This window comes from Mycetomoellerius zeteki, unplaced genomic scaffold (assembly GCF_001594055.1).
Source record: "Mycetomoellerius zeteki isolate Tzet28-1 unplaced genomic scaffold, Tzet1.0 scaffold70, whole genome shotgun sequence".
NCBI classification, from domain to species: domain Eukaryota; kingdom Metazoa; phylum Arthropoda; class Insecta; order Hymenoptera; family Formicidae; genus Mycetomoellerius; species Mycetomoellerius zeteki.
In genome coordinates, this window is record NW_017257720.1 from 966,164 (window position 1) to 978,806 (window position 12,643).

The window sequence follows — 12,643 nt, forward strand, 5'->3', positions numbered from 1 at the left end:
GCTAGCTTGCAGAGCAATCAACAGTGGACCAATCAATAATTGCCAAGAAAGAATTCTTGTGATAAAATAAAAACTATATCAGCAAAGGAACGAGGTGGAGTCGCTGTCTCCATTTTAAAATGTGCTATCAATCACTGTACGGTTGTTCCATTGACAGTTTAACAATGTTAATTGCTCGAATTAAGTTGAATCACGCGGTCCTTTGGGGGTCCTTTCTGTATTGATTTAATTAACATATTCCTATTACCGTAAATCTGTCAGTGAGCGCGCACGTTGATACTAATAATATTGATTACTATCGTAGAAAGTTGACGTTTAAATTCACGTACTTATCGCCACTATTAAGTAAACGATAGTATTAGTCGGACGCTTTAAAAATCCCACGGGTATTAAATCATGATCATGAATCGTGGAAAGTTGAATTAAGAAAATTGTATATATTTCTCTGGATATTATTAAGAAAGATAGTAAATATAAGTGTATCTTATTAAAACTGCTGATCATGATCATTAGTTTTTGTATACTAAAGCGTCACTAAAGCCAAAACTTTTTTTTACATCTTACTCAATTAATATATTAAAATTTATTATATTTTTACATTATCAATTTGTCCTTTAAATAAGTTTTTATGTCTGTTAATTGATAGGGATTAAAACTTGTATTTAATTATCATGTATTAAATAATTCAATCATAACGTAAATGAATGATTCGTTAAATGATAAAGACGTACATAAAAATTTAATGTTGGAAAACACAAAAAAATTTTATTTTTATTCACACGTATGTAATAAATAATTCACACAAAGCGTTTAATTATTTAAATTATTATGGTTACAAAAGCAGCAGTTAATTTATGATTTAAAAAGTTTAGTAATTTTTATTTTACTAACCGTATGATCTTGGTAATCAATCTCTTTAATTATCAATACTAGGACAAAGTCATCCGGAGAATGGAAGGTCAGATTACTAAGGCCAGTTTACTCGCTTTTGTCGTACATATACTCACGTTTCACTGATAATTTCTTGCACAAGTTATTTTTGCAGCACGTGTTACGACTCTGACTTTAACGGTCTATTTTTTTCAGTTCTCGAGGCTAAATAATGACGCATTATTTTTGTACGCAATATTACCGTGTGACTTTAATATGTAATAAATATTAGAAATAATTTAATTTGTAATAAATCCGAGGTTTTGCTTATGGCTCATTCGTTCAGTGCTTTCAGTAAGTAATGCGACAAGTGCGAAAGAACGTTATAAAAATTATAATTCTTAACCATGTTACAATACTTTATTTCTTTATATTTTGCGAACGGAGAAAGTTCTTAGAACGATAATACTAGCGGAAGTCACAATCATCGAGAAATTTAAATGGTACGTTACGATATTTCAGAATGTATGAATATTGTGCTGGGATTAGTCACGCGCTAGTTAATTTTCTCTGGGCACCTTATGAGAGATGTCTATTATAAATTCAACTCGCGGTTCTCTTTATATTAACACACTAGATACGAGAAAACGAATCAGTGTCAATGACAGGCATGTTGCCGTTCCATTTTTTGCCGCGAGAATGTCATTATTCGATACACTGCAATCCCACCTGAATTTCTCACACTTTCTCCGTCTCTATTAGTAGTTTATAAGTTCAACGACGTGCGACTCTTTACTTACTTGTTTTACAACTAGCTAATTGCTTATACAAGGTTAATTTAAAACGCAGTGTCAATGTCAAATTGTTGGTATTATAGAATCTTATTCTTTTCAGAAGATTTACTTTCATTTGCACCTTTCCCCATCATAATAGGTAGTTCGTTACAAAAAAGATAAAAGGTTCAATAAGTTCTTTAGATTTTTAATAGGTCTAAAAATAAGGATGTATCATACAATTTTTTTAGGATGATTTGAATATATAATTGCGAGTGATCTGTAAGTTATTAGAGTAACTCCGGTATATATATACGCTGCACCTATCAAAAACTTAATATATTAAGTATTATTTACTATGTTTATAGTAAACGAACTATATCAGTAAAAACTTTGTACTGTCTACTACTATGAAAAAAATATTAGAAATCCGAAATATTTATTTTTCATATTAAAAAATAAACTTTTTGAAATCTTGTATTTTTGCCGCATATCTCATAGGAGATATATGGCTACTCATAGGGGGAAAGGGGGTATGTACGGCTCATGAAAAATTTATAATTAATGCAAACATGCTTTACTATTCCACTACACGTATGTATCACGAAATAACCACTAAGTCTTTTACACGTCCTACATTAATCATTTTATGTAGATTATAACTTATGATGGCGTTACTTATTACAGTGACAAATCGATTCAACTCACAATAAATTCATTAATATTAACAGTAAGAAGCTGAAATCATAACACAATACTAATATAGCATAAAGACATGTAACAGAGTAGTTACGGGAAAATTACCCCCACTCCTATTTTTTCTGACTTCTGCGGCGTAAATCCCAGCGCGGCGTATTTGCCGGAGTTACCCTGTAAGTTCCATTTTTGTGGCACAGGGGACGATATTGCGCGATTTCTGAGAATCGAAAGCTTCGCGTTTGCGATATGAACGGGTTTTGTCGCGACCTTGCTAGGGACCAACGGTGAACAGACGGAGTTGGCCGAGAAGACGTCGCACGGACGTTAATTGACAGAATGAACGGTCGCGTGATTCGAGGCGAGCGGCTAACGCATGCACGTGACTCGGTCGGACTTTTCCCTCGATGGTATTAATCCGTACGAGGAAAGGGTACAAGCGTAGCTCTCTTTCTTCGTCTTTCTCGTGTCCGCACTGATCGGCAATAACTGGCACGTGCAAAAGCACGTGTAATCACGTGCAGCACGTGATATTGGCTCCTGCGTACGGACATATAGGAATTGTTATTATCGTTCGTGCCCTAGTAGTGTCTATGCAACAGCATTGATTCTATACGCGTGTAGGTGTGAACGCTACAATTAGATGATTGCGAGATTGCGTTTGCAACATATAGTTACTATAAAAAGGATTAATTTTATTATAAAATTAATTTGCGAAAATGTACGCACATAAATCGAATCTTTTATATTTTCTACACACTTTAATTTTTTCAAAGATTCTTTATTTTATCTAAAATTTTTATAGAAAAATATTAAAAAGTTTTAAGTTGCTTTTAAGTTGCGAATCTAAAATATTGGACAAATTTTATAAATTATATATTTCAGAAATATAAGTAGTTAAAATTTTGCTTGTAATTTAACATTATGTGAATTATGTTTTATCGAAATTTTAAATTAGAAATTAAGTAAAATGATTAGTTAAATGTTATGAAGTTATAAAAACTCGACATTATATTTATGAAAAAACCATAGACATATAAGGTAGACCCAGCATTAGCTATATATACCCGAGTTTGGCAGAACGGTGCGAGAGGCAAAATATCGGAGCAACTTATCCTTCTCTGCGCGCGCATCTTAACAGTAAACGTACTTTGGTAATACTAAAAAATTCTACCTTCTTCACCGATTTTGACGAAATTAGGCTCATTCAATGCGTTTTTGCACAAAATGAACAAATATGACAAAAAAAAGTGACGTTCTGTCCCGTAGACCGAGATATTAATCGTTGAAGTTAACGGCTATTCAGGTTAGGAAATCTGTCACATCGAGAACATATAAGTGAGGCTAGAATAAATATTTTCTGCTCTAATTTCATGAAAATCGATGAGGAAGATAGAATTCTTGAGTATTACCCTTAATTTTATATCTTATTTTATTCTTTTCAGTAATATAAATGTCAAGTGCGCACAGAGAAAAATAGTTGCCCCGATATTTTGTCTCTCGCACCGTTCTGCCAAACTCAGCATATACTATAGAAAAATATATGGGTGCTGGATCTATCTTACATGTCTATGGAAAAAACAGAATGAAGCATGTAGAATTAGGAACAACCTCTTCAGAAAATGAATATTAAATATCAAATACTTGGGCGATGTAATCAATTTCATAAATGAATATTTATCAAGCTTATTAAATTTGACATTCTTTTGTCATATACCTATCTTAATATTCATTACAAATGCAGAACGTATTTTGATCTTTGAATTATCGTCATTTGAGAGATCAATTCTCCTTCAATATTTAATTAATTAATTCAATTATCACTGAATACATATTTTGATATTTTCTAGAAAAAGTTAAGAAATACATTTTTTGATTAAATTTTTCCTTCAGGAAAATGCTCAAATGCTCAAATTGATTATAAAATGGTATTTTCTGATCACAAATACAAATCCCGCTATATCTGCCGACCCTGTTATATGTCAGTGTTCCTAACAAAAATGCAGCAAAGTTGTAGTCCTTGTAGATCGCGGTATTCACATGCAGCTATGACGACGAGTATGCAGCTAACGCGTAGGCGGCGAATCTCGTGAGCGTAGTTCGCGACGAGCTAGACTCACGTGCTTATACAGACACAGCCGTTTACATGCCTTTTCGCGGCTTCCCATACATTCAAAGTGACACGTGTTGTAATAACCATTTTACCAATGTTTATTCGACAAATGTCAGAGCCCTGGATACGAAGCAATAAGAGAATGATGTTGAAAAGTTCGCTTGTGGGATAGTGGTAGAAGTGAGAAATCTGCATTGCAGCAGTTTTGAGCGCTGTCACGTCCTAGAGAGACAGCATACTCTCTGAGGTTATCAGGATTAACATCTGTAGAAGGAAGTGTTCCACTTTCGTGAATAAAGGATAGAGAGAGGGTGGAGATATAATTATGTGGGATAAAGCCAGACGTAATAACTATGATAGAACAAAATGGAAAGAAAGATAGTGCGCAGTAGCGAGAACAACTAAGATCACTATTCACGAAGAATTATGATGAAATTGCGGAATTTTCTCATCTTCAGAATAATAGCATAAGCTAGACGAAAGAAAATATTTCGTAACTGTTGCAGAATCTCAGTAGTCAGAATTTCATATTTTTTTCAGTTATGATAGTTTATGTAAAAAAGTTGTAGCTGTAATTTTTTAAAAATTAATGTTAATAAAAACTTTTGAATTATTAAACTTTTGAATATTTTAAGTAATAAATTTTTTTGCAGATAACTATCCTATAAAAGATAACTTAAAAAATTTGTTGCACAAGTAGCATTATTTTTATTAATAATCAAATTTCTCACAGGCTTTAGAATAAAACCGATACATTGAATTAAAAGAAAATAGTGATACCTATGTACAGATAAGTTCTCTGTTGTTAAAAATGTTTAAATTTAGATTGAATATAGTTAAACAATCACATGTTTATAAAAAACCGAATAATGTCTTCGAACACGTCTTATTGCATGTGACGTAAAGTTCAATTTTATATTATCTTGATAAAAAATGATTGAAAATTATTGTAGCTTGCCTTTTAATCGTTAATATAATACTTTGTAATATGGCTGGCGAAATAGAGGCATAACTTTCTTTTCTCCGACTTATATTTTTTTATTATTATTTACATGAATATGCTAATAAATTATACATTAACAATTACTATTAATTAATAACAAATTAATGCTGGGAATTCTTATTAATTTTTCATGAAACATATATGAATTATAGTCCGGTATTCTTGTACATAATATCTCCCAAATTATCGTACCTCATAAATTGTTATTACGATTATTTTAAATTTTTTGATACATACAATATTATTATAAAATATATACAATGTATTTTACAATATATGTATATATATGTGTATGTACTATATATATATAATATATACTATATATACTATATATAATTTTTAATTGATACGTAAAATAATGTTCTACTTGGAATTGATTAGAAAAGTAATTAGAAATGTAAAACCTACGTAAAACATCAGAAAATAACAAATTATGTACACATAACATGTACCATAACATTAAAAATATCACATACCTGGCATTAATCTTTCCTGTGAGGGATGTCCTAAAATCTGGGTACCGGCGAATAATAGGATCGCCAAGGTTCCAATGAGATGCATCCTCATGATCACTCCCAGTCTAAGCTATCCTAATCACAATCAATAACGATAACAAGAAATTTCGCGAACACGTGGACGGCGAACTGCACGACGCGGTCAATTTTCAAAATTGTTTTATTTCAACGTTCGAACTTACGCGAGAGATTCTCAAGTGTTAATCTAAGTCTGCCGTACGGTTTGTCGGCAGAGCTCCTATCGCTGTCGGACGGTGCGGTAGTCTGGAGGGCCGCCTGGCGCTTTCACTGACTTTATACGTGCGCACGAAAGCACCTCTTCTGAAAGAGGGGATTCTACACGGTTCTCATGCACGTCGTTGGACGTACCATGAGACATCACAGAGAATCGTTAAATTTCGTGGCACTTACATTTACCGACTTTTAATTTCAAAATAATAAATAAAAGAACGTTATTTCTAATTGCTCCGAAAATAAAAAGTTAAAATGTGCAAGGCGATCCTGCAGACTGTAAATGCAATAGATTAATAGAACATGCAAACTGCATAGGTACGTTAAAAGCTGTATGAATTTATAGACAAATCTTTATTATTTTTTGTAATTAGAAATTTTAGTTTCTTTCGATGTATTTAATAAAAAAAAATTATAGTAATGTGATTATTAAGAATTTCTGTTGTAATTGGACAATGTAGGTGTAGAACAACCCACAATCAGCAGACAATGTTAAAACATTAAAAAAAAATTAATTTAATATTTATTTTTCGTATTAAGAAATGAACTTTTTGAAATCCTTGCATTTTTGCCGTATATCCCATAGGGAATATATGGCTACTCATAGGGGGAGAGGGGGGTATGTACGGCTCATGAAAAATTTACAAATAATGCTTATAAATAAGACATAAAATGACACAATAACTTATAAAATATAAAGTTTATAAAGTTTTATTAAGGAATATCAATGATAAATATGTATATGAAATAATAAATAATAATTACAATCTTCCTACATATATTACAAGTGTTATGACATGAGGTACCATGTAATATATTCATTGCATTTAGTGTACTGAATTCAATCTGCGCACTTTGTATGCTTTGGGCATAAATCCCATCCGCTAAAAATGCCGTATATCCCAAACAGGTGGGATATACAAGACAGCAAACTAAACAAAAAATACGAAAGCAAAGCACTTGTATTTTGTTATATAAACATGCTTTATTTATTCCATTATACGTATGTATCACGAAATAACCAGTAGGTCTTTTACACGTCCTATAGTAATCATTTTATGTAGATTATAATTTATGATGGGGGGGCGCTACTCTTATTACAGTGACAAATCGATTCAACTCACAATAATTTCATTAATATTAACAGTAAGAAGCTGAAATCATAACACAATACTAATATAACATAAAGATACGTAACAGAGTAGTTGCGAGAAAATTACCCCCCCCCCTTTTATTTTTTCTGACTTTTGCGGCGTATATCCCAGCGCGGCGTATTTGCCGGAGTTATCCTATATGCAGAAGTTATGTGAATGTATATACATTCCTTCATTTTTGTTAATTTTGTAACCGAATACTGTTTTCTAAACAAAACTGATATTTTAAGGCTATTTTTATGGAAGGCCACATTACCATCCATTTTTTTCTTCGAGTCATTATGCAATGTCGCTACATTTTATTAATAGTATTCTAAGTAATAAATATTTCGTAACTTTGAGTTCAGAATCGATTCAACAACATTTTAACAAATGTAATTGTCAAGTTTTAAACTTAAATATTGACAAAGTTATTGTATAAAAGGTAACTGGAGTGCCATAATACTATCTTCTCCTCTATATTTTTGTTTTATACGCATATATTATCAACAATTCGATTATCGATATAAATTGAAAGAAAAGCTCGATGAAAGTCGTTTTACAACTAATAAACAATCTTCAACTTCATCGTTTTTAAATATTGATCTGGACAGGACCTTATATAACTGCTTACGATTAGTGAACTGAAGTAATTGGTGAAACAGAAAGCAAATGCACGAAAATATAATTACGAGCGCAGAATTATAGGCATAGTGTTCCACACTATCGATTACATGGGTCGATGAGTCGTTAATCGTATAGTTAGCTACAATGTTGGTGTCATTACCAAAGCAACTACTCGTTATCGAATGCTATTCTATGATTAATCGCCAATATAACCGGGAAATGAGTTGATGAAAGATAGACTAAAATTTTTACGAGTTTTTCTATTTACCATTTGAATCGTCATTACTCTCACTGAAATGATATATACATATATTCGCGTGAGAAAATACAACTCACGAAGCTCGTTTTTATTTAACACATGCTATTTTCAGATCTTTCTAAATTGTATCACGGAAACCTTACGTAATGCAATAAAACAAATGATGACAAATTATATACTATATAAAAAGATAAATTTACTTACCTTTAATTGACAAAAACAGTTGAATGTGCTACAAATGCTATAATGAATTAATAAATGTACCTAATGTCTATCATTTTTCATTATGATGAATGTCTGTGCACGTCAATATTCAAGATTTTCTCACGTTTTAAAAAGATTATAAAGAATATCCGGTCTTGTTAAATAGATTTTTTTGAAAGAATATTCTCGCTTTATAGTGTTAGGTCGTGAAACAAACCTGCAGTTTGATTCATTGTCTATTGCACCTTGCCGGTCAGTCGCTGTCCTAGATGAATCATTACTGCACCCGGGATCATTATCCTTGGTCGTTGGAAATAATTCGTTCGCATGTTTCGAAAGCTTCGACAATCCTCCCGAGTTATACGTTTTATATTGCTTAATGCATAACTCCGAAGGCGCCAATCTAATTCATAAGCTTGAAGTACTCGGGTCGCTTTCATGATCGTGCATCAATGTCGTAAAGTAGATATGTGCACTAGTAAACGGTAGTTTACTAGTGCCCTAATGACGGTATTGTTTTAGGTTAATAATTTATAATTAAATGTTTTATTTTGTTTAAAAGATTAATTTTTTTATTGCATACTTATCTTTGATATTCGCTAATCAATTATAGATATAAGTTAGAATTTAAATTTAGAGAAAAAATTAAAACTAAATTACATATTTTGAGAAATGCATAAAGCAATTTACGGCATGAGATTTCGTGCAAAAATGTAGGAGGAAGAGGATACCGAGAAACTGCCTATCACTCGAACGAACCGGTTTCTGCATTTCCGCGATTTAGCAAGCCTCATTATTTTGAAGCCGGGGAGATTTTATTTTGAGTATCGTTAATCATTCTCGACTGCGAGAAGAAGAGAGATCTCCGGATGTTTTTCGTTAAGCTACGATAGGTTACGAACACGTTATTCATCACTAGGTATTCACACGTCTTAATCTGTATCATTAAGCTTAAAGATGCTGAAAATGAAATGGAACAGGTCGTATTAGATCTATTACCACTTTAAAAACTGATAAGGAAAGAATCCGTAAATTTGTTTCGGAATTAGTTATGCTCTCCTAGTGGTTGCTTAGAAAATCGCTTCGTATAACTACTAATTACCTTTTTAAAACGGAATTCTACGAGTAATCCAGTGTTCGCGTCATGATAAGTAAGATGGTAATCAGTAGAAACGTGAAAGTAGTCATACTAAATCGTACATATTAAGTCGATACTTGGATTATATCAGTAATGTTCTGTGTGTATTTACCAGCGACATGGTGATAGTTGTTGTTGCAATCTTAGCTGCGCGTATTGAGTCGAATCAGATTGATCGATCTTGGATTGACGCAAATTCCAAGTTACGCTAAATCCAATTATGCTTGATTAACGCAATGATCTCATATCTAAACTGTTATTATTGGATTTAGTAATCTGTTACTATCAAAATAACAAAGGGTTATGTCTTACGAATCATCTCTAGACTGACAGGTTCACGGTTCTTATAGCAGCATGAAGGCACTTAATTCGCCTTTCTGACGAACTCATAAACGATCTATTGCAGTTGCTCCCTGCACTGCTTTGCCATCGCAAGAATGTTTCTTATATGGATGAAAAGTAAATGAAGCTATTTCATAATATGTACATGCTCGGTTTCAAGCATGTTCCTGTATTTTTACATGAAATACGAATAGTTATAATCATTAGATTACTATGATTGAGTTTGCAATAAGCTCGTAAGTGCATTTCCTTGATCTGTTTTAGCTATCATTAATTTAAATTTGATCGAAGAAAAGATTGACATAAATAAATTGGTACAAAAATTGTTTAAAGATTTTTTGTTACGTTGACGAGTAAAATTTATAGTAATGTAAAATATAAAAATTTTGCGCTATATTAGTATGTAATTAAAATTATTATGTTTTACATAAATATTGATTCTAATCAAATTAAGAAAAATTATACATTAGTCGGTATATTTATTTACAGCACAACAGATCTTTACCTAAACTGAAAATATGTCGAAGTATTATGTGACTCATCAGAAATATCAAAGGTATATATAATTATATGTTAATGAACTTTCAAAAGAAAAAATGGACGGAAAACCGATAATAATCGCAATGTTAATTAGTAATTCTGATTTTGGATGCTGATTTAATTTAAAAGGTATTTCGCAGCAGCCTCCTTTCTCTCGAGCCGATAATGTCTCGGTAAGACTATGAGTTCGTGCTGATACCTAACACATTAATCTCGGGTGGTGCAAACATCCTTAATAATTAGCCACGCTAAGGGAAGTGTCGACACATTCATGTATTGCTCTGCGTCTCTCCCGCTCTAACATTTTCCCTTTTAATTACATTCTCACGTCGCGATATTTTCATAATAACCCGAGTATCGAAGTACTTGACCCTGATCTTAATTATGATAATCGTGGCAATAAAATTAAAGCGATAGTTTAAGGATTTTTTTTCTGATTTTAAACGCGCGCTGTGTGATCCTTATTTCAGAAAGTTTACAAGTATACTCGAAATACGTCACTTTGGACAGTCGTTTATTCAAACGAATAAGCATTCCTTTTTCTAAACGTCCATCGACCATTAATCAGTATAAATGTATAAAAATTTTCATCAGCTTGTAATGACTTCTACGGTTCAAATATTGGCGCAATTTAGGTTGGTGCAATATCGACACAGCTATGTGGCACTCCGCTTTCTGGTAGCTCATTTAAATCTTCAGTGGCGATTCATTCAACTTGAATTGTGCAACAAATCCTATAAGGAATAAGTCGTTAATACAATTAATGTGTATCTGTCATTGGCTAATAGACAAATCTTGAATGTCTGAGGAAATTCATATATAATTATCATTTTTCAAAATTGTGCTATGAGCCTATAAAAATTTCTTTGCTCTGAGAAAGACTAACAATTTTTTAATATATATTAAATGCTAAATTAATTTAGAATATGTTATTAGATATTATAACTTAATATATCTTTTGAATTTTAAGTTTAATTCTTTTTTGACATGGTCAATATGTTTAAAATAGCAGGTATTATACATTCGTGTTTTTTTTCTTTAATATTAATTTTAAGCTGTTTTTAAATGATTGTATTTACAATTTAAAAAAGGAAGACTTTACAATGAATATATCATTATATATGAGCTGTATTTGGGGAGACGCTATTAGCGCTATTTGTGTCATTCTATCTTCATCGCCCATTAGACGTGAAACAAGGATAGTATATTACACAAATGGCGCTCATAGCGCGCTCCTCGAATGTACTCATGGAGCAGCAACAGTAATTGTAGTAGTAGTAGTAGTAATAGTAGTATAGTTACTCTGAAAAAAATGCATGTAATTTTACATGGAAATTACATGTATATAACTGGAAAATTATCTAAATTACATAAATATGCTTGGAAATTTACTGGAAATTGTAAATTTCCAATCATATTTAGGCAACTTTCCAGTCATGAACATGTAATTTCCACGTAAAATTATATGCATTTTTTTCAGTGATATAAAAAGGCTTAACCATTCGTTATGTTACCATAAGAAGATAAAATTATAATTAAAATTGGAGTGATGAGTTGATTTCGTAAATTTCGTTAACTCACCAGTCATTCATAATATTTTATTAATGCATTTTCGCTATAAATGATCAATTAAGATTGTTTTGTTGAAATGAGGAGCAATTGTTTATAATTATTAATCTTTCATAAAATATTTACAAGCTTATTTTGAAATGGTATGACTTGTGATATGCAATACACATAACAGTCTACATATTCATGGAAATAGTAAATTTTTTACTGGATAATGTAGATCAGTGATGTTAAATGTAGCGTGAGTCAAGCACTATATCGATCATTGACCTGAAAGAATTTTATAATGTCCCCAAGCTAAATCTGTCCAACAATTCATTAAATATTCACGAGGCCTTGCAGCACACAATAATATATATTACATCCTTATGTGTCTAGTCCGACGTTTTCTGCTAATATTCCTTTCGGACATTTCTACTAATATGTCTTTTAGACATACGCTAATCTTTATAGATATTCGGTATTTAATGTGGGTGTGGTCAACAATTGCAATACTTCATGCAACAGAAATTAAATATATGCACATATGTGTCGCGACGAATTGATTAATCGAGTTGTTTCACAGTATCGCTTAGGTTGCGACTCGATATTAATTTAAATTGACTGCTGATTTATATAATTGCCGAATAA

At 31.7% G+C, this 12,643-nt stretch overlaps 1 protein-coding gene across 1 annotated transcript in view; it reads right to left on the reverse strand.

Moving 5' to 3' along the window:
• LOC108729069 (uncharacterized) overlaps positions 1 to 6,202 on the reverse strand; it is a 67,908-nt gene extending 61,706 nt beyond the window's left edge. The window contains exons 1-2 of the mRNA XM_018457993.1: positions 6,153 to 6,202; positions 5,932 to 6,045 (exon numbers count right to left, since the gene is read on the reverse strand). Of these exons, the coding sequence (XP_018313495.1) occupies positions 5,932 to 6,022 (91 nt within the window). The 5' untranslated portion in view covers positions 6,023 to 6,045; positions 6,153 to 6,202. The remainder of the gene's footprint in view (positions 1 to 5,931; positions 6,046 to 6,152) is intronic.
• Positions 6,203 to 12,643: the final 6,441 nt, after the last annotated feature.